Source organism: Simochromis diagramma, unplaced genomic scaffold, assembly GCF_900408965.1.
Source record: "Simochromis diagramma unplaced genomic scaffold, fSimDia1.1 OVJJ01000293.1, whole genome shotgun sequence".
In the NCBI taxonomy this organism is placed as follows: Eukaryota; Metazoa; Chordata; class Actinopteri; order Cichliformes; family Cichlidae; genus Simochromis; species Simochromis diagramma.
The window spans coordinates 13,929,520-13,952,704 of NW_024386801.1; the positions used below are offsets into that span (position 1 = coordinate 13,929,520).

The 23,185-nt window shown below is 40.3% G+C and overlaps 1 protein-coding gene across 3 annotated transcripts; it reads right to left on the bottom strand.

The window, feature by feature from the left end:
• Positions 1–78: 78 nt before the first annotated feature.
• Positions 79–21,987, bottom strand: LOC120729978 (1-phosphatidylinositol 4,5-bisphosphate phosphodiesterase zeta-1-like). Of its 3 annotated transcripts, none has more exons than XM_040026028.1 (12): positions 19,870–21,987; positions 17,597–17,789; positions 15,697–15,898; positions 12,913–13,057; positions 12,500–12,652; positions 10,642–10,830; positions 10,277–10,433; positions 9,125–9,241; positions 5,542–5,714; positions 2,830–2,956; positions 401–550; positions 79–197 (listed from the first exon to the last, which is right to left on the bottom strand). In XM_040026028.1, exons 2-12 carry the CDS (start codon positions 17,781–17,783, stop codon positions 115–117), a joined length of 1,683 nt encoding a protein of 560 aa, XP_039881962.1. In that variant the 5' UTR covers positions 17,784–17,789; positions 19,870–21,987; the 3' UTR covers positions 79–114. The 3 variants fall into 3 exon arrangements, with proteins under 3 accessions (XP_039881962.1, XP_039881964.1, XP_039881963.1); XM_040026030.1 differs by having other exon boundaries at positions 10,642–10,821; positions 19,870–21,983; XM_040026029.1 differs by lacking the exon at positions 19,870–21,987 and having other exon boundaries at positions 17,597–17,809.
• Between the last annotated feature and the right edge of the window lie 1,198 nt (positions 21,988–23,185).

Sequence of the window (23,185 nt, forward strand, 5' to 3'; positions counted from 1 at the left end):
TCATTGTTGCTGCCGCTGCTGCTCCCACATCAGCCACGCTTCTCTATCTGCTGGCAAGGTGTGCGTGTGTGCCTGTGTCGCCATGTGAGAGAGTCTGATACGGAGACGTGTTTTTTAGGAATGCGAGATATAGACGAATAGGGAGGCTGGATCCAGGCTGAAGCCGTCTTTGGATTGGAGAGGCACCCACCTGTAGCCTGGAGGTTTGAAAAGAACAGTACGTATGGTCATACAGGATCATTTCCATAAAAACTCAACCGAAGCTCAGATAAACCTTCAGTAATGCTGACACTGGGAGTTTAGGGGAAATACAATGATGCCCGACATTGTCACCTGATGTAATTTAGCCCTTCATCTGACTGCCCTACAACCCTCTACCTTCCAGCACTTGCTGGCTCACCTTTCTTCAGACTCTTGAAGGGCAGGGTGTACTGGCCTACAAACTCACTGCTGAGAATGCCGGTCTGATCTCTGACACAGAAGCGAACGAGGCACAGTTCAGGCAAGCGAATCGTGAAGGACATGTCAGTATCCCAGCGAGGACTCAGAGCTAGAACAGAATTAACAACTTCATTAGAGTCAGTTAATATTTCTTTGAGGTGCTAATTAACATTTTTGGATCAAACACTGGATCACACGACTACCTCTATGTGAAAGACGTCAACTGTAATGATGAACACAGAGAAATTTATCACCTGCCTACAAAGATCATTGTTTTCGGTATATAATTTATGGTTTTGGGCTTTGACTTTAACCAGTCTTACATCATTTGAATAAAACGGCTCTACATATCCACTAAAGTCTGCTAAAACTTAGGACAGACAAAGAAAAGTGGTTAGCTAATGAACATAGGAAAGCATTTTGGAGCCTGTAAATATATTTTTGTCATAAGTTAGTGGAGCCCAAAAGCAGATTTCAAAGGCAGAGTATGTGATTTATATTCACCTGGAGGCCAGAAACACAACTTCAAATGAATTCTAATGTACAGTGGCAGATAAATAACAAGTAAACAAGTTCTGTTTTATGGGGTGATAATATGACACTGTTGGGTTCTCAGCTTGTTCCAGCTGTCTTCAGGCGAGCTCAAAATATTACAAACTTGACTTTTACTTTATCATGAAATTATTGTCAAAAGTGTAGCTACGCGTTAAAATACTTGTTTCAGGAGGTGGTATTAAAGTTGTCACCGGCTTTTGAAATTACACACCGCCTGAGCTCATCTTGAGTGCTCTGACGCTAATACACGCTGACAACCTGTGCAAAAAGTAAACTTACCGTTAATTCAGCTTATTGTTCAACCTGAGTTAATCACTTTCACTTGCTGCTTTGAAACAAATGCAGATGTCACAATAAGAATAACAATGCTACCGTGCCAGTATTTTTGCAGGTACAAACCGCTCTTACCACTCTGCCAAGCTGCTGATCAACCAAGTGGTAAATTAACAAATACAGTACTGCGCAATATTGTCGAAACACCCCCTATTTCTCTACATTTTGTTCCAAAGAGCCATACTTTCTTGTCTTTTTGTTAAAGTGGTCTTGAGCAATAGTTCTCAAAGATTTTGAAATTTTGATCATCTGGAAAGAATCTGATTGAAAATGGCCTTATTGTTTAGCATTTCAACAATCCCAAACATGCTGCCAATACAATAAAAGCGTACCTGAGTAGCAGAACACGCAATGACCTCTCTAGAGTATGAGTATGGGATCATCTTGACAGAACAGAATAAAAGGCAGCCAGCATCCAAAGAAGAGCTTTGAATGTCCCTCAAGAAGCCTTTAGAACTATTCTTGAAGACTACTTAGAGAAATGACAAGAAACGCTGCCTAAGAGAGTTCAGGCTGTGCTGAAAAATTCAGGAGTTTATACCAAATACTGACTTTTAAGTTCATTAGAAATGTACACTCTTCTTGCCGTATAAATAGTATATTTCCAATTTTGCACATGTTCCATTTTCTGAGCATGTTTCTATAATATTTAATACTATTTATCAATTCTGCCCAACTATGCCTCACTGTGAAGCAGGGAGAAACTACCTTTTAGATGGTTTACCAAGCAGTAGTCCCTCCAAAACAGCCTTCCATTCCTGACAATCCTGCCATCATTTTAACTTTACCTGTGCCCAGTGCAATGTGTGCAAGCTAAACATAAAGTGGCTGTCGCCTGCAAAGACCTCAATGTCAAATGCCAAGCAACATTTCAAGTTTCTGTTGCAGTTAGCAAGCTAATGTTGCAGAAAAATGTTGACTGGACTTTCAACCATTTTCACAGCAGTGCTCTGTAGCTCACTAAGGTGAGCGACCACAAAAAACACAAACACTTGATCTAACAGTGAATTTAAAAGCTGTTGGGATAACTGACCAGCAATCAACAGACTCACAGATGACAGCACATGACCAGTGTTGACTGGATTTTAAAGGGTTTGCTGAATTCTTTTAAACAATTTGATCAAGTTTCTCAATCTAAAATGACATTTGTATTCACCTTACCTGTTTTATTAGATGACTATATGATTAATGTTCATATGCACATCATAACAGAGTACCAGATGTATTCACTCTAGTGCTACGTCTGGTACTCTGTTTCCTCCTTCTCTCCCTCCTTGTCTCATCTCACTCCCATGTACAAATACACACATGAAATCTGTCCTTCCTACTTTCTTGAAAATTTAAAATACCCCACTTTGAGCTGAGTGTCAATGATCTAGAGTTAATTCTGACAAAACACAACTTGAACTGACCAAAGTGAAGCTAGATCTAACATAATGGAGAACAGATTGCTGTGTCTTGGTACGTTGTGATATGCGCAGTTTGTGTTGTGCCACCTACAATTGTTTTTGACAGTATGTGTGTTTTTTCTGCAGGAGTCTGATGCAATCCCATGAATCTCCACTCTCACAAAGGGGTCCAGAGCTTTTCCACTCCTGGGTAGGGGTAGGTTGGACCCACTGATCACCTGTGGACAAACACACACAGAGGTATACAGTAAATTTAAATAAATGATTAGTGAGAATCTCAGAAACAGTAAGAATCAGTAAGAATCAAAAATCAGTAAGAAGAAAAGAGTAGAGAAGAGAAGAGGAGGGAGGGTTTGTAATTACACTAGTCTGGAGAAAGGCAGGCTTATCTGCAGTCGTCTCACACTGAGCTTTCCCTCACTGGCCCTGATCAAAGACAAACCTGCATGTACTTATCACGACATGCCCTGCTTGGCACTGATGTAGCCTTACAGTGTCCAGCCTAGAATTACAGTCCCTTTCCTCTTCTGTAGTCACGCTACAAAACCACAAAGGTTCTGATACTTCACAGTCACAATGGTCCCTACTTGTGAGTTCATAGCTAGCAGGTTGGAGTCATCATTAAATAAACCTTTTGCACGTACTTGACAGTTTTATGCTAAAAACTCTTGCAAAAGCTCAAGGGGAAATATTGTTTTCCTGAACAGATGAATAATTTAATGCTGAGATTGAAGATTGAAAACCCAAACACTCCTACCTAAGTTACAACACCGTCTGCTACTCATGAGTCTGATTCACTGAGTTGAGGGCTGTGTTGAGATTGCGGGATTTTCCCCGAAGTTATCGAATAATACAGAGCGATGATGTGAATAAATAAAGGCGGGGCCCTGGGCACACTAAAACACAAGCACGCAACATTCATATTTATGCATCGTGATGTGTGTTGTTGTGCATATTCTATTAGAAGACAATGTCTGACATGCATTTGTTTAACTTGAGCATGTCTTTGTAAAACACTGTCTGACCAAGAAGTATTTTCTTTAAAAAATTTACAAAAGCGATGTGACAGGAGTTTAACAGATATTCTATTCAGAAACATAAAATAATAATAAGTTAAAGACTGCATAACTCAGCCAAGGCTGAAAACTTCCTCCATACCATGCATAAATGGAGTCCCTGGATGCAGAAAATTATACTCGAAAATATGATGCAAGGTGTCAAATATTAAATCCTTCCTAAAAGTTGGATCTGAATTCCAATCACCTTTGACAACCAATCACTTCTAAGTGGGTCTAATATTCACGCCAATCCATAATATCCGTGGTTGTTGTTTTAGCAACAAATAAAAAAGAAAAGAAAGAAAAGCAACACTGTGCATATAAAGCCATGCTGGTTATGGTGTGAAAGTGTACTGATACATTCTACATGCTAACTTTAGCATGTGTCAAATGCTAGCGCTAACATGCCACTTTAGGGTTACAGTAGGTAATGTTTACTGTGGTGACTCCTTTCGCTAAAAAAATTCTTTGCACAGCTGAAGCTGAACAAAACTTCAATAGTTGCAGGCTTATGGTCGTCAGGCATTTTGCACATTTAAAATCAGGTATTGAAAGAATTTGCCAATAAGTATACTAGTATAAAATACTTCTTGGCAGCACGGTGGCATGGTAGCTAGCACTGTTGCCTCACAGCAACAATGTCCTGGGTCTGAATCCGGCATCTGGACGGGCTTTTGTGTGTTGAGTTTGCAGTTTGCATGTTCTTCCCGTCTCTGCGTAAGTCCAGTCCCAAACTCCAAACACATACAGTTAGTAGTGTTAGGTTAATTGGTGATTTTAAATTGCACATAAGTGTGAATGTGAGTGTGAATGATTGTTTGTCGCTCTATGTTGGCCCTTCAACAGACTGGCAAGCAGTCCGCCTACCTCTTGCCCTAAGGCAGCCGAGATAAGCTTCAGTCCCTTTGCGACCCTGAATTGGATAAGCGGAAGAGGATGGACCGATGGTTTTGTATACTAGTGCTAGTCTAGTGTTTCTGCAGATAAAGGGGGCTTTTTGTTCAGTGCTACAAAGGTTTAATAGGGATGAATGGACATCTCAAGCCTATGTGACTAGATTGTTTCATTGTTGTTTGCGCTTTTAGTTTAGTTGATATAAGCTTTAAAGAATGTTTTTATTTTTATACGCCTTATGATCGATCATGAAACTGATATCAGCATAATGATGTTCCCTCCTCTGCCTTTACTTCATCTGATCCCGCACTGTTCCCCATGCTGTTTCAGCAGTACAAAACCTCGATATCTCTCAAAACTCTTCTCATAAGATCAAATCGTGACAGTTCTCCTTATGAGCTCAGAAAAAGATATGTGACTGTGCTTTTTCGGCAGCTTCTTTCACTTTTGCTGTGTGGCTTTGTACATTACAAGTGCTGCTATTACTGTCCCCCAAGTTGCTTAAAATAATGAAGGAGAGATGATTTATTAATTGGACCCCAGGTCTAATTGCATTAGATCATTCCTGTCTCTCTTTTCCTAATTTTCTAAAGGAGATAATCTAATTAAACAGACACTCTTGGGGAGTTTTACATCATTGTTGGTTCAGAGCATCCGGCAGGAAAGTATTTAACTGCAGGCAAGAAGTGCAAGGAATAAGATGAGCTCTGCTTCACAGTGCCCTACATTGTGAGGGATATCCACACTTATACATGCACGTGAGGCACACATACCCACAGACAGTCCGGTAACGTTACACCTTAATCCATAAATGCACCATGAGTGGATTATTCAGTGCTCCATAGGTGTACCTTGAGCAGCAGGTATGTTGATTTACGCTTGTGGTGGCTGCTGTTGGGATCAAAGCGCATCTGGGTGGACATGAGAACCGCCGGCTTTAGGACGTAGCCACAACCCCCGTTGTCCTGGAAAAGTCCATCATTAAGGTCCATAGGCAAGCCCGGAGACTGGAAATTGAGTGCCACTGCAAAACACCACAGGACAGTCTCTGAACAATGAAACAAGGAGACACAACACAGTGGAGCAAAAATTGCAAATGCCTAAAGCTTGTTAGATAAAACAACCAGCTTGAGATGATCCCTGCAAACCTTCTGTTTTCTAAAGCTCATTTTCATTCTGCAGGAGAGAGTTAAATTATACAATGACTTGAAATGTTTCTGCAACAATGGCTTTCATTGCATCAGGGAGTCATTCACAATTACCAACTGTGCAATGACTGAATGCGCAGTGGGCTGTTCTGCTGTGCACAGTTATGTTTTGGCATGTGCACTGCACACATCATCAGTGACTACAGATTTCAGGCATCAGAATAGAGTGCCAGATTATGTCTCTCTCTGGCTGGACAGAAATCATTGATGAGGGTTGAATAACGTATATAAATAATGCAAAGAAACAATTCGGTGTGAACCCCCATGTTGCTCTGCAGCCTTCAGCTTCTCTTTCTGTGCTCTCCCCGTGTGTTGCCGAAGCCCTGTGGATGTTCTGCTCATCTAACAGCAATTGATCCTTCTAGGCTACTGCTTTGTTCCGCAGACTCCTGCAGCTTTGATCACCATCTGCACGGCTCAGCGATCAGCGAGGCTACATGTCAGAGTCAGTGACTGACTGGCTGACTGATGAAGATGTATGAAGAGTATGTGTTAAGACAGAGTGACAGGAACACTGGCAAAGACAGTGTCAGACAGATAAGGCTTGTGACTTTAACCTCATAGGCAATCTGTTACATTTTTAAACAGAGCTTGAGGCCTGAATGCAGATGCACATGCTCAAAGGAAATGCGAAGAGCGAGCTTTATCGAAAGAGCTGATAAAACCGGGTCCAAAAGGTGACGAAATTTCAAACAGGCACGCACTGGGGACAGAGATCAGGAAGAAGGAACAAGTACAAAGGGAAAGACAAGCCTATATTTACACAGAGGGCGTATTAGGAATGAGACCCATGTTGGAACAAGACACAGATGGACACAATCAAACACTGTGTTTGAGGATAGGGAAGGTAATAACCAACGAACAGGAATTAAAACCAAAACAAGGTCATTAGAAAAAACAATGTAAATATGAAACAGAAAGAACGCAAAAAAAAACCCCCACCAAGCAACAAGACACTAATGATGACAGAGACAAAGGAATGCAGAAGGCAGTGGCAAAAACAACTCTAAGAATGCCTAAGAAACTAATGGAAAACAACCATAACAAAATCTGGAAATGCATGACTTGCAATCCAACAACTTAGCTCTGGGGACAATGTCTCGGGGCATTTGGGCATAGTTCTCTAATATCCGGGCCAAAGTTCCCGAAACATGTGTTGTCATTGCTTACAAATGCATTTACATTTTAAAGAACTCGTCACCAGACAAAAAACGTTGGCATCAAAATTGCAATTTGACAAATGCAATCCCCATTTTGCACTCCTCACAACCTGCATGGAACCAAAGCTTTCTCCAATGCGATTGGTCAATGCTGTTTGGACTGCAAAAAGACTGCAAACGAAAACCAGAATGCTTAGAGTGTTGCAAATATCGTCCTTTGCCAAGAACCTGTTTACGGAGATTACCTCAAGGATGAATCATGCACTAATGCATAGTTACTCGGGGAGGACATGTAAGTCATATGGAGGGAAAAAAAGAGCTCTGACCGAAAGCCAGCTGTAATTTAAAGAAAGGGGGCATTTAGTGGGGTGCAAATCGATTTGAAAAAGATGTGATAACGGCCGGGAGAGGACTTGCTCTGGGGGAAAACACAGATGAGGCAGTCAGGCTGTAGATTGGAATGAAATGTTCTTTTCACAGGTAATCGACAGGACACTGGGCCAGGTTGTTCCCTTTAAAGTTTGACAGTCGGTCTTCTGGGCTGCAGTTTTCTTCATCTCAAGAGTTCATAGTGGACCGAAGTAAAAAAGCAGTTTGTTTGTTTGTGTCAAAGGTATTTTCTTTCCTGTTGACACAGTGGGGGGAAAAAAATAGTTTCACACATCAAAATTGATACTTTTAGGGTTTCGCTCAAAGAAACATAAGTGAGAGCAAAGCAGTGGTTATTTCATTAAGAATCATTAACTCCTCTTATTATATGTGATCTTTTTTTATTGCCCATTAAGATATCAATAAATACCTAGTTGCTGAATTAGGCTGCGTTCACACTGCAGGTCTTAATGCTCAATTACGATTTTTGGATCAAATCCGATTTTTTTTGTCTGCTTGTTCACACTACAAATAAAATGTGACAGCAAACGCGCTCTAGTGTGAACCCTCAAAGCGTCCCGCATGCGCAAAAGAAGACGTCACACACAACGCGCTCTGTTTAGACCCAGACCACACAGTATTGTTTGACTGATGGCCCTTAATGTAAAGACTTGTTTTGGACTTTAGGTTTCCCAATTTTGCTTTAAGTTATAAAGTTATTTTGTTATTGACATATGGCCTAATAATCATCCTTATTGCTGTTTTAGAGGAGCGGTGCTTCAAAGGATAGTTGCAGATTTCTGTCAGAATCTGCAGATTATACAGTACAAATAAAATGTTCACGTTTCTCCAACGTTGTCTTCCCAACAGTTTCACTAACATCTACACGGGATGGCCAGGAAGCGTTCGCGTCTGTCTTGTGTCAGTGACGTAAAAGACGGATTTAATGCGACATGACCATTCAAACAGCAGTCGCTTTCTAAAACATCAGATATGTATCGGATTCAGTACCACATACGAAAGTGACCCAGGTCGGATTTGAAAATATCGGATTTGTTCTGTTCACACTGTCATACCATGATCAGATATGGGTCGCATAGGGTCAAAAAAGTCGGATTTGATGCACTTTCGCTTGCAGTGTGAACATAGCCTTGGTGTCTTTAATTATTCTGAAATTAAACTGTTTGGGAACCATCTATTATTTATGCCCTATTCATTTCTGTAATTGGATTGGTCTAATTAATTAACTGCTTTCTAAATATTTCCATAATTCTGGCAGCCTTCTTAACGGCATAATAGATAACACTGCATGCACTTGGAACATTTTTCTAAACTAAATGAATCTCAGAATCTCTAAACAAATAGGAATGTGCATGTGTAGAGTATATACAATCACTTTAGTAATTCCACATAACAAACCAGTTGCCCCTATTTAAGATGAAAAAAAAATCTTTATGCAAGATCTCCCATCTGCAACCTCTGGTCTGTAGCATCCACCTATAGGCTACAGGGGATGTTAGCTCATCACTGCTCAGTATCTCTACTGTAATGCATTTGTGAGTTCAGACGTCAAACTCTGACTCTGCTTTGCTGCTGTAATGAATCAACCATTTCAAATGGGCGCTGTCTGACTAAAATATCTTTTGTGTACATAATGAGCGAGTATCTGAGTATTCCATGTGAGTCTTCCAACTCACCGAGCTGAGAACCGACATTCCAAAATTCCACAGGTTTATAGTTTGAGGAAGACATCCTCAAGCCCGTTGGATAAATCCTACTGAGGAACTTCTGGTTGTGTTCAACAAAATCCGAACCTGAAAGAGAGACGGGACAAACAATGCATCAATGACAATGGTCACATTAATCAGAATGCCGATTAAGACTTGACAGCTGTTGATTTGTTTAATGGAACCACATGACACATTATCTGTAGGGATTTGATTTGTCCTGAGCAGATTATAGACATATCCCACTATTTCTCATTGGAATGATTAAAATTCATTACACTACAGCTCAAGCTTTTGGTTTTGTCAACCTTAATGTGTTGTTTTTATTCAAATATAAAGAATTGCGATTGTAAAACATTGCAGAAAGTGAATCGCTATACTGTTTAATGTAAAAAAAGGGAAGATAATGTCTCAAGAAATTACATTTTGATCCATGTATAATTATCCTCCTTCTGAGGACTGAAAAGCATGGCACACAGCTTCAGTCTATACATTATCTTTAACACAGTAGCTGTTTGATTTTCCTGCAGAGACTGTCGAAACCACCACGCTTTTGAGCTAGATTTGCCGAGACTGCTCATGGTTGCTGACACCCGAGTCAACCAGCTCATAATGTAGCTGTATGTGTGGAAAAGTGTCATTCCTCCTCAGCAGGAAACAGATTTCATTTCTCTTTATCACTTTGTTTCTCCAGTATGCTGCGGCTTAGCGGCGTGCTGACACTTTAACTGATTATCCGCTGATTTGAACCTCTGAGGGCTCTTTTCACATCCCCAGCAATGAAAGTACGAGTCACATTTCTGGGTTTTTGTTCTCATGCTTTATTCCTTAAAATTACTTCCTTCTAACGTATATGTCATGTTCAATATGCCTTTGCTGTTCTGGGAATTTATAGCCGGTATGCTGTAATTGCATTTTCCATCCAAAGACTCCTGGATGAGAAATGTAATTATGCACACTGAGCACTTTGCAAAAGTGGGATGATAAATCAAGAGAAATCTGCTGGGATCACCCGAATAATATTTTGTAACATTCACAATTACAAATACGCATCCTTTATTACTTTAATCTATAAATCCTACTTCTCCTGTTTAATGATTTCAAATCAATAAATGACTCTACCTGAAGCTTTGAGTAGCTTGCAAGCCTTCTTCTCTTCCATAGATGTGTTCTCATAACAGTTTTGATTGTCCCTGGAGTGACTAAAACTGATGAACTTGACAGACCTTGTGTATATAACAAGGTCAGACAAAGCCTCAGCTACCACCACCTTCTTCTTCTACTCAATGCATTAAGGACAGAAGAGACAAACAAAAAACACCATTGAAATTCCAGTAACAGTTCCAGGTTGAAAGCTATGCCTTTTTGCCCTCATGCAAAATGCCTTTACCTTTACATTTCAAACATTATTTTTTGTAGATGATTTCTTTTTTCTTTTTTAAGCTGACTGGAAAAAATAAAATAAAAACAAAAACACCCTGACTTACTTTCTTCTTTGACCCTGCCTTTCTGGGAGACCAGAACTTTGCTTTTGTTTGATGATCCTCTTCCTCCTCATCCTCCTCCTCCTCACCCTCATTTGCACTCTCCTCTCCCTCTGCAGCATCCTCTGTCTTAATCTGACGCTTGAGCTTTTTATTCTTGATGAGGATCTTATACTTCAGGTCCTGGCAATCCTCCACAGGATCAAGTCACACATGAATGAATGCGAACTAACATCCACACAGCACTTTTAAAACACGCCACATATTTGCATCAGCCAAACTGTTTCTGCATCTTCAAACTTTGGGCACAAACACCAAATTTTTTTCGTTTTTTTTGTTGTTGTTGCACAAACCACCCCACTCCCACCGCTATGGTCTGCCACAAAGACGCTGTTCTTCAAAGAGTCACATCCACAGCGGGGCATACAGTACATACACACAGTTAGAGCAGATAAGAAGAAAAGCAAGAGAAGCAGCAGGTGTATCAAATCACCGAATCGAACATCTGCTCCTGCATTTCACCGTCCGGACTCCATATCTGTTAGTACTTTAAAGGGCTCTCTTTTCCAATGAGCAGCAATATGCTAAAAGCCAAAAAAAAAAGAAAAAAAGAAGAAGAAACATGGTCTGGAGGAAGCTCCACGTTAAGTGAGTGTCAATGCATGCTGTATGCACAGGCAAATTATTCAAACTAATTACAGATATGCCAGCATTAACAACCTGTAAGAGACCATATGGTCTAAAAATTACAAGCTTCATAATTTCACTTGGCCCCTTCACTTCTTGAAATTTCCATCACTTGTACACAAAATTATATAGTCTGCAGAGCTAAAATTGAGGCTTTGCTTATGTGGATGCACTTTAGGAAAGAATAATTGGTTCTTGAGGGGGGTTTCGCCTCACACTGACAGTAAAAATAGAATAAAGTGGTGTAATAACATGTTAATTAACTGTAGCTTATTTCTAATCCCACAATAACTCTGGATAATTGAAAACTGAGCCAAGACAACTGGCTTTTCCATCTTTTCCACAGCTTAGAAAAAGTTGTGTAAACAGCTTTAAAACCCTTTGATGTAACTAGTAGGAGTAATGAGGGAATCCTGAAAACTACAGATTGGTTCCACTTTTATAATTAGATAGTAACTTGAGCATGTGTGAAGCTGCATAATTTTAAAACATGAAAACTGTCCCTGCTGCAGGGGTTAATAGTCAAGATGAAACCGTTAGAGCTGAGGCTCCTACGTAAGCCTGCTACTTCCAAAGTCATAAAGATAAAAATGATATGGAGAATATGTGCTCCAAGGATAGAGCACAGCTCATTTTTGCAGCAGAAATCAGAAGTACCAAAGAGATTCTCATGAGACTGCACACATTCATCCACAAAGCCTTTATCCTCCTCGTCATAGTCAGTATACTGCAGTCTCATTGTCTTTCATACTGGTCACTTCATAATGAGCTGTGACAGATGCTTTCAAAGGAGAAGTCGGCTTGAGTGCCTCAACAGTCTCAAAGTGATGGACACTTATCAGGGTCTACTACGTTACGTTAGATTTGTGACTCTCTGAGATTAAAGAGGCTTGCAAATGCAGATGTCCATTTACCCCGCATGCTTGCGGAGGACAGGGAGCCTGGGAAGCCTAGGAAGGGAGACTAATGAGGCCCTTTGTGACGATGAAAAGGTCTCACTTTGTTCTTGTTTTGTTTTGCTCTGGCATACAATGAGAATTTACAGGTGCAAACACCATCATTCTTCCGCTTGCAACAGCTGTTCTACTGTTAAACACAGATTCATCTCCTTTCTTTCTTTCTTTTTGCTACTCACACAGCCTAATTCTCACATCTTACATTGACTGAGTCTTACATTTGGACTTGGGAGGTCTCCCGCAGTTGGGTGATCCAAGGGAGCTATCAGCAGGTTTTCCCCCAGGATAGAGATAAGATACTCGGCCATGACCTCCTGCTGCTCCCGGGAGCAATGGTTTTCCAAAGACAGAATCACTGGATAAGCAGACACCTGTCAATAAAAATCCAAACCAGAAAGAATAAAAGAACGTTTAGACCCTATTACCAGCAACTTGACTGTTCTCTCTGTATGGTCGTACATCACAGAGAATGGCCTGAAATGCTAAATCAAAGGCAGTTTGAAGGCAAGAGAGGTTATTAATGAGAGCAAATGCTGCTCGGTAGGGTCTCTTGGCGCCCGCAGAGGCAAGAGTGAGTGAGCTGGCTGCTACGCCAGAAGCAGTAATCATGTAACAAACTACATGCTGTTACCTCAAAGGCGTGCTGCCCCACAGTGGTGATGACATCCTTAAAAAGTATCTTGCTGGTGAGGGTGTGGCCATGGTAAACTACGGGCTCCGTGTCTGGCCCATCCCAGCAGTCAATCTCCAGGCAGCGACAGCCTTTCCTCAGAGCACTGTTCCAGACAGAAGCACACACGTGTACAGACTGTATCTTATACAAGATTGCTTTCTGACAGTGGAGGAAATAAAAATTTCACAAAGAGGTTGGGGCAAATAACCACTTTGCTTATAATATTTTTTTCATGCAACACTGACACACAGTTATATCCGCCTTTTTCTCCAGACATTTTCAATCAATGCTTGTCTAGAAGTTATTTGTGTTTTAAATGGAGCCTGGCGCATGCAAAACAGCTGAAGTCTGTGTAAGCTTTCAAGTGCTTTTCTTTGTAGTAATAAAATGTCACATAAGTGTTAAATGTGGCTCTGTTATTGCAGGCAAAGTTCATAGTATCACACTGTCAGTCTTTTGCTTTCTTTGGTTGAGTTACAGCAGACAGTAAAATAGTCTTTCCAGGTGTGATGTCATCATGCCTTCACAAGTATCTGTGCTCACATTCGGTATCAGGTAACCTGCACTATAGTGCTCTGAGTCAGTTACAACATGCCAAGCTAAAACTTGAAACAGAGACACAAACAAGATTGCATAAATACGGGTTTTCTGGCAGGTTGAAGTCAGCAGTGCAAAAAGTCAATCAAAGGCCATTCACACACTTATAAAAAAAAGTCTCAGTCACTGACAGATTGCTAGCTGACTACAAATACTGGCCGATTGTACATTAGTGGTTTTGGGTGAAAATACACGTTTTTAAACAAATCTTTACAAGTGCCTTCAGAAGCATTTTTGAACTTCTGAGAGAGCCAAGCTAACTCTTTTCTTCAGCTTCTATTGTAATGCTAAGTTCCAAAGAAGGCTTGCTCATCTTTTTTAGCTTTGATGCTTTGAAATAAAACTAGTGTCACCTTTTTCTGGAAAAAGGGGACCAAAGTGTGCAGTTCTCAACATTATGTTTTACAATTTACCTAACACAATTATCTCATATCACAGTTTTTGAAGTGAGAGTTAATGTGATACATACACAGCCACAGTTACGCAATCTTCATTTTAACAAGTACCAGGGTGCATATTTTAGTATTTTTGATGCATTCCTCGTAACTAGTATACATTCACTTCATGTTATTTTCATCCCTCTCCCACCTGTGAGCTAGTGGGATTTCTATAAAGCAGCTTACTGTTCCTGCCAGTTTGCTTTCCTCTCAAGATCATTGCATCATTATCTAAGTAAACCAGAGCTCTCGGGCCGCTGGGTTGAAGGGTTCGCTCTACCAGTCAGCCAGGGAACTCAGCACTTTCACTGGAACCATAAATACAGCACTTCTGCTTCCATCAGCCTCTTTTGTAATCACCTCCATTGTCCCATAAAGGCACCACAGCAATTTCACTGTCTGCCTCAGCACAGGACTGGGTCAATGAAACCAGAGCGCAAAAGAGAATCCAAATGACAAACATGTAGGCCTGGAGAGGGAGACTAATGTGGTGTTGTAGGGCATTTAGAGCTTCATTGCAGCCATTTTTTGTGTTCTGCTATTTTGCTTTTTTAAAAAAGATTTTTTTATTTGTCTTAATATTTTACTGGTTAAATTTGCTAATTTACAAGTAGACTTTCACCAGTATTGGCATAATTTTACATATAAATGGGTTGTGCAAAAATGTTACAATCTATAGATTATTTATTATATGACGTTTGCTATTTCTTGTCACTAAAGGCATTTGTAGCACCGAAAAGTAAAAATTTTAGAAGTAAAAAACACCCTTCAACTATGTTTTGGGTTATGACGTTAGATCATTTGTCTACAAGAGGGCACTCGGCAACTTCTCTGTTGGCAACACATGTTTGAAAAGGCACATATACAACAACTAGTCGATTCTGTGCAATGCAACAACAGGCACCACAAGGTACTTTATATTGTAAGGTTAAAACCCTAAAATAAATGAGAAAAAACTCCAGACAATCAGAAGACCTCCTATGAGCAAGTACTTGTTGACAGTGGGAAGGAAAATCTGTAGTGCTTAGTATGTGGTACAACCTGTCAAAGAATGTGTGTCTGTGCAATGAAGCCGTGCAGTTTATGAATACAGTTTGCTAACCAAGCTTGGAAGCCTTAGCTGATAACTTAGAACTCTATTCTTCTCATTTAAAGTAGCTCACTTCTGGCTCCAAAAAAAATAAATATACAAAAATAACATGGAGAAGGCCAAAAAGATGAGTCAGAATTAAGAAACCGATGGGTAAGGTCATATTGACTACATCCATCTTTTATATACAGGCAGCAAATACACCAGGAATCATAAAAAAACTATCTTCAGAGGCAAGAAGAACAAAGAGTCTAAGAACTGTTGATATATCTCCCACAGAACCCTGATCTCCATTTCATAGAGTCAGTCTTGGATTATATGAAGAGACAGAGGGCACTGAAACTTAAAAGCAAAGGTTGGATACACCAAACATTGATTATATTTGTGTGTGTGTGTGTGTGGGGGGGGGGGGGGGGGGGGGGTCCCATTTGCTGTGCTTGGTATAGCATACTCAACTTATCCACTAAAACCTATTTATGATATAATCTATTCAAAGCATTCTCAATTTAACTTCAGTGCCTTAAAACATATTCACAGTACTCCCTCTGGCATTGGGCGAGGCTTTTTAAAATACTGCTAAGTGAAGAGGAACACTGTATGTAAACATTGCTTCCCTACCTAACATAGGCATCCAGGCTGCTTTGCCCTACTAGCTGATCTCCGGTCAGGTAGGTGTTGTGTGATGTGGAGATGAAATAGCTGGTAAGAGGCTGGTCCATGTCCTGGTACACTGATGTGTGGGCCTGGTTGAACACACAGCACTCTTTGGACTCCATGTACCTGAGGAACCCTTCAAAGGTCATTGAGCTGTTTTCTCTGGCTGGAAGAGGAGGAATTGAGAAGACTTAAATTTCATCTTTAAGGATTAAAAAAAGAAGAAGAACAGCATCTACAATCAAGCCAGATAACTACATTTAATTTCTATCTATACCATGTTACTTTAATAGTAAAACAATAGTCCTTCTTATAACATCTCTGGCAGAGTTACGGCTGGTGTGTTATAGATATTTGGTCATAAACCTCTTTGATGATCATGCTAGATAATAAAGTTAGGGAATCACTAAAGTCATTATAAGTCATCCTCCTACAGCCACAAGTAGCTGGGTGAAATTTCGTGACAGTCCATCAAATAGCTGTTTAGAAATTTGAAATTAGATTACAGCAGAGGACTGACCAGTGGAGCGTCTCCAGAGCCATGATGTAGCCTCTGTGAAGTTTCTGCTGGTAATGAATTGTGATGTCACAAGTGTACTGTAATTATCTTTAGTCTGAGGTGGGAATAAAACTCATTCAGCTGAACAGTCAGCTCAAACGATGAATTTAATGGAAAGAAATCTGACATTAAATTAAAAAAGAAAAAAAAAAGAGACTGCATTTCATTTTGGTGAACCAGCTGTGGGTTCCTGGTATTGTGTAAGCTGATTCAGTGCCATGTCTAACTTCATTAATAAAATATCTTTCACCACCATCAGAGCTCTCCCTGCTCTGACAAACTGTCTGCTGTGAAAACGGTTGATTTTACTGACTACACTGCTGATGGTTCATACCAACTGTATCTGCTTTTACATTTAGCAGTTTGGATGATTTTCTGATTTATTTTGAATAAAATCACCAACTATGGTATGATTTAATACGTTTTTTTTAAAAATTGCAATTCCTCTACGAATAACTGAGTTTGTTGAGAGAAATGTGTGATACAGTTTTCATGCAAGTGCAGAAAAAGAAAAACATGAGCACATTTGTTTATGCAAAGAATGGCAGAAAGTGAGGTCTTCTGTTAGGGTTCCTTAATTATGATGCAAATCTGTATGAACATCATTGGACAAGCTTATTTAATTCAATTACTCTCAAACTTGGGCAAAACAGTGGGTTTATTACACTTTAAAAAAGAGCAGAAATATATCTTTGAAATAAAGTGGAAAGACTTTTAAAACCTATTTACTTTTTTTAATGTTTCACACCACAGTTGGCATGTTTGCAGTTTTGTTGTGCTTGTACAATTACAATGGAGGTCTGGAAACATGATTTACTTGAACTTAATAATAATTCAGAAGAAGTAACACCAAAATAATTTTAAAAAACTCAACTCAACTCAACGTTAGTAAACTAAAAGTATGTGTTTCGACAGCTCTTGTTCTGATAATTAGTGAAAGACAAAAGTCTAACTGAAACTAAAATTTGATTAATTTGGACAGCCCTGGCTTCTGTGTATTAATGGCACAGACTAGTTGTAAGTCTTTTATCTTCTCTGTTTTGCTGTTTGTGTTGGTGTGAATTAGCCCACAATACATTGGAGAACATCCATTAGCCAGGTCCATTAGCCTGAGGCTGATGTGCCTTACTCTTCCATTTGTTTTTCTTTCCTTCTTTCATTTTGCCAGCCAGGCATCACAGCCTTTAAATTCTCTTACAACTAAATTAGCATCCTTACGTGACAACACCAAAGAATAGAGTATTTTTTCCCATGATGATGAACAGCAAGGCCAAAGACATTGTCCACATTTCTCCCTTTACTCACCTGTCTCGTTGATCTCAAATCGATCGATCAAACTCTCTGCTTTTTCTTCATTTGCTGTGAGTTCCTTCTGCTCCTTGTGGAGGAACGTCAGCAGTGCACGGACACTCAAAGTTTCCAGTCCTGCAGCGTAGACTTGGTAGAGTTGATGGATTTCAGCTCTCCTGGAGGGGGGCTTGCTTTTCTTCATCTATCCCTGTGCACAATTATACAGCCTTGCAATCTCTTATTGTTACTCTTATTGCTCTATTTATTCTCAATTCCAGCTCCTACAGATTGGCTGTTTGCCCATGTAAAACACTGATTTTAATTAATCAGCCGATTACAGATCCTTCTGATCTTAACTCGTTATGTGTCTAAAGCCTGTCCACACAATCAGTTTCTTCTGTTCGAACCTCTCCACCAGCATGGGTAAGATGAGAGGGCTGTCAAGGGATGTCAGGGACAAGATTTTAGACCTGCAAAAGGCTGGAATGAGCTACAAGATCATCAACATAATGAGAATGTGGTGAAAGGTGGTGGATCAACCCAAAATTACCCAAGAGGAGTGTGTTAATGATTTGAAAGCAATTGGGACCACAGTCAACAAGAACACACTACACTGTAATGGTTTGAAATCTTGCACTGCCGGCAAATGTTCTACTGCTCAAGAAGGGTCTTTCAGGGTCCTGGTCTTAACTTTGCCAGTGAACATCTAAATGATTCAGAGAATGCTTGGGAGAAAGTGCTGTGGTCAGATGACACCAAAAGGAAGTCAACCTGTGATTTTTGGAGGAACTGAAATACTGCGAATGACCCAACACCATCTCCACAGCATGGTGGTGGAAATATTATGCTTTGGGGCTGTTTTTCTTCTATTGGTTCATGACAACTTCACCGCACTGAGGGGCCAATGGATGGGAGTACTGTAAAATGTTAGATGAGAACCTACTTCCCTCAGCCAGAACACTGAATATGAGTCATTGATGGGTTTTCCAGCAGTTCATGGAGTGGTCTAGCTTCTGTAAAGACTAGTGGGCCAAAATACCTCCTGAGATGTGTGTAAACCTGGCAACCACCTACAAGAAACGACTTACTGCTGTACTTACCAACAGTGATTTCTCCACCAAGTACTAAGTGATGTATTGCTTGGGAGATCAAATACTTTTTTTTTTAACTCAGTGACATGCAAATCAATTCATAACTTGTATGTGATGTGTTTTTGGTTGATATTTTGTCTCTCTCCATTAAAATGGAACTACCATAAAAATTGGAGACTGATCATTTCTTTGGAATTGAAAAAATTGCAAATCAAATAGTACGCACGAAACTTAGGAATGCTCATGACTTTCTGCAACACTTAATTTCCATAATGATAGTGTTGAAGGAAGAAAGTGTGAGATTTAGGCCCATTTAAGACTTAACAGCTTAGAATATTTTTCATGTCACCTTTTAGATATTTTACCTTCCCGTTTCAGAGACACAATACACCGCTTGCTCTCTAAAAATACACAGGAAGTAGTGAGTAGAAATGTCAAGCCTGAGATGCATCTCAGCATTTACCTCAGCTCACTGTTAAAACACTACTTTTTTTTTTTTTTCAAACTCAGCATGAGAGAGAATAAAAGAGAAGCCACGGTGTTTGCTCTAGACAAAGTTCTCCCATCCTCTCATCCTCCATGCCTCCCCCCCCATCATCCCCATCTCCTGTCTGTATCTCTTCCATCAAATACTAAGGGTACATCTCTGTGTAACTTTCTCATTTTGGTCCCTCTCCTCTCCCTGTCATTCCCTTCAGTCAGTGAGACAAAAATGTCTGTGACTTTCTCTGACTTTGTGTGTCTCTTTCCCTCCACGGCTTTCATCTCTCTCTCTTCTGCAGCCCTTCACATTTCAGACATACGCCTCAGCCCTGCAGTGGGCTTGGTACCCCGCTGCATCTGTCACCACAATGAGAGCAGCACGACGGCACCAGTACTGCTCTCTCCGTCATTAACGTTTCATGCAGTTACGTTAACTTTATCAGCAGATCCCTTTGATTAATAACTGTCCAGGAAAACTTGGCAGTCTTACATAAGATATATATATATATATATATATATATATATATATATATATATATATATATATATATATATATATATATAGTGCAGCTAGTCTATTCTCACACAGACTAGCTGCACTATCTAGAAAAGAGCTGGGGGAGAATTAGTTAGCTTAGATGCTGTATCGTTTTGAGGCTAAAATGTTTCAGACAACTGTTTCCTGAAAACTCGATGTCATAAATAGAAACCTACCTCGGATGTGGAAGCTCTTGGAGTCTCTGTAGTATAGGTATTTGGAACAATATCGGGGTAAAAATAAATTAATAAATAATCTCGGTTTTTAGCGGGTTTCTGGGGTAGTACACAAAGTTGTTGCCATAGTGACAAGACGTTGTCGTTATGAGGTCAAGTGTGGAAAAAACACATAAATACACACAGCTTACAACAGGAGGATTATACGCCCTATGTCTTTCTAGCGCTCACATTGCCAGGCATCGAGGGCGGACTTGCTGGTACCATAAACAATATAAGAAAGACACTTGGCACCTGAATATGAGAGAATTCTGCATCAGAGAAAAGGGTAGTGTAGGGCCAGCTATCGTTTCCTGTGGACACAGCATTTTAAAATAGTCTTTATGGGTAGTCAATGAATTATCCAACTGCTGATTCTTCACAAGCAGTGTGTATGTCCTGGTGACCACTAAAATTGTAATAATTTTAATAATGCTTTGCACTGAATGTCCCTCCCTCCCTTAGCCTGATCCTGCTGGAGGTTTCTTCCTGTTAAAAGAGTTTTTCCTTCCCACTGTCAGCAAGTGTTTGCTCATCCAGGGCCATTTGATTGTTTGGGTTTTTTCTCTGTCATTGTAGGGTCTTATATATGCTTAGAGAGAAACCCATATCTGTCCTTCTCACGATTAAAGCCAGTCCTGTAACCTGCATAGCATTAGGAATCCCCCCTTGGATGGCACAAACATACTCTTTACCCCACATTTAATTTAGTAAAATCTTCTCGCCCTATTATCCCTTTTATAGAGGAACTCTGATAATAAATTATGTAAAAGAAGAACTTTTTGCCTTCATGTTCCTGCCCGCATGGGGACAGTTTCACAAAGACATTTTATAGTTTCAGACTGCTCAAAAATTTGCTAATGCAAGTTAGGCACTTTCACAGTTCATTTAAATGTACTTGAGCTAATTAGTGCTAGGCAGCAACCTCCTCTGGCTCATTTGCCACTTTTTATATTTTAGAATTCCCGCTATGTAAATGAAATGAATTCTATAAGGTATACATAATTAGGGGCGTGGCTTTTTGAGTGACATTTAACTAATAACAACAGTTATTTACAGCTGTTGGTATCAAGCAGGTGTTTGATCCACCACTTTCATCAGCTAAGTTCATGCCAGTGACTTAATGGAAAATCTAACCTCTAGTTCATCTCCTGCGACTGTTGATTAAATTAATGGTATATTATTAGCCGTAGCTACTTTATACTTCATGTTATGTACATTCTAATCTGAGATGGTGTCCATTCCCCCAATCATTAAGTCTGATTGCTCTCAGATTTGGAATAAAACAGGAAGTGAATGATGCTCCCAAATTAAGTCATGTTTCCTCTGTAAAACTGGAATATTATAATTGTGCAAGTGTGGCCGTGAGATAAATGTGTTCTTCGCACTTCACTTTTGATCTGGCTCAAATGCATTCTTGCTAACAGTTTCCTCCAACAGGATGGTTATTTGAAGCCGTGATATCTCCAGTGTCTGCTACAAGTGCTACAGGGTGTACTGAGCTACTGTATGAATATATCATGCAAATATATGCCGATAGAACAAGACACTGATTTCAGCGGTATTCGTTTTGTGGAACAAAGTCCACATTCTCAAAAATGCCACAGTGGATGAAAGTGTGAATACATCATGAAACTAATCTATGCATGTGAATGAAGTAAGCATATCCACTAACTCTGTGTTGGTTTGACAAGCACTTCCTTCCTGGTTGCCTGTGTAAATCTGTCTCCTATTGGCTGGTGTGAATCACTGGTGCACAACAGCAGTCATTGCCCAGTCATAGCCCTGCGAAGTAATTTCTGTCTACACCAGGCTTTAATGGTTTGGCCTTGGGCTTGTCAGAACCATTGGGCGTACAAGTTTGATGTGATAATTCCCAGGCAGTGAACTTGAAGCTCCGTGTATGGCCCCATGTCTCTGCATCACTGCACCTCCCTCTCCACAGTCTGTTAGCTGGGCTCACTTGGGAGCACACTACGCTTGTGTACGTAGCTGTCAGGTTTTGTGTCTCTGCTTGTGCGCATCTGTGCATTCTGGAGAGTTGATGATGGTGAATACAAGATTAGCAGTTCATATGTGTGCTTCTCTAAGTGTGTGGGTGTGGGTGGGTGGGTGTGAAACAAATACTGCAATACTGTCCTGTGCTAAGATCTTGGTTTGATATCATCCCAGGGCTTAAGTGCAAGAGTGTGTCGAGACAGAGTTACGGCCACACCTGTGGGAGATGTTCAAGATGAGAATAGCTGAAACCCCTGCGCCTTTTTTGAAATGTGACTCTGCAGATGAATAGGGGGTAGTGTTGGTGGGGGTGGCGGCGAACCATTTTTCCTTTTGACAGTGTATTCCTGGCTGTATTTAAAAGCGCTGATTTGGTATTCATTGGCCGATTGGAACTTTGAGTCAGACAGCAGAATGCCAGTGGTAATGCCTGGTGTCGGGGGATAACTACAGCGGCTCAGTGCTGTGAAGCAACCAAAGCTCTAGAATACACTAAAGCATCTATACACAGTTAGAGCTTTTGTGTTTTTACATTAAAAGTAAAGAGGATTACTACAATGGTATACACTTCATTAAAGAGTCATGTCTGCTTTAATGTAAATAGGCTGTGGACAATACGTAACAGTCTGGGAGATGTCGCTCTCAGACTGCTACTTAGACTGAGGTTGAATTGCCTTGCAAAATGAGATTAGATAGGTAACTGTGAAATTGAGGAAGAAAATAATGGGACCCAAAACAGCCAAGATCTAGATCTAAAGTAACAGAGGTAGTTGGCATGCCAAAAATAACAAATAAGCACACAGAAAGGAAAAAACCCCACAGGTATCACAGGAAAACTAAACATGGCAACCCAGTAGACTGAGGAACACATCTTGTCATGACCAGAAAATTAACAGAAAATGAACCCAAATTCATAACTGCTTAGTATTCCTGCTATCTCATTCCAGTGATATTGTTATTGCCCTGAGCAAATGGCCATCTGTTGGAGAAAAAACTCCATCCAGCAGCATGCAAGTTGTTGAGGCATCAGAGTTTTCATTCTCTGACAGTGCTGCTGTGTTGAGGGAGGCAGGCAGTTGGTTATTAGGAGAAATTCCAGCCCAGGGAAATCAGCGAGTTAAAGCTGAAGGCGGCAGAGATGTTCATTTGTTATTCAGCTCAGGATCAAGACAGTGGTACAGATCTGAATCTATCCTAAGGAATGTGTAATACTGATACATGCAAACAGTATGCAAGCGTGCATGCAGTGACACGTCTGCCAAATCCAGCTCATGCCACT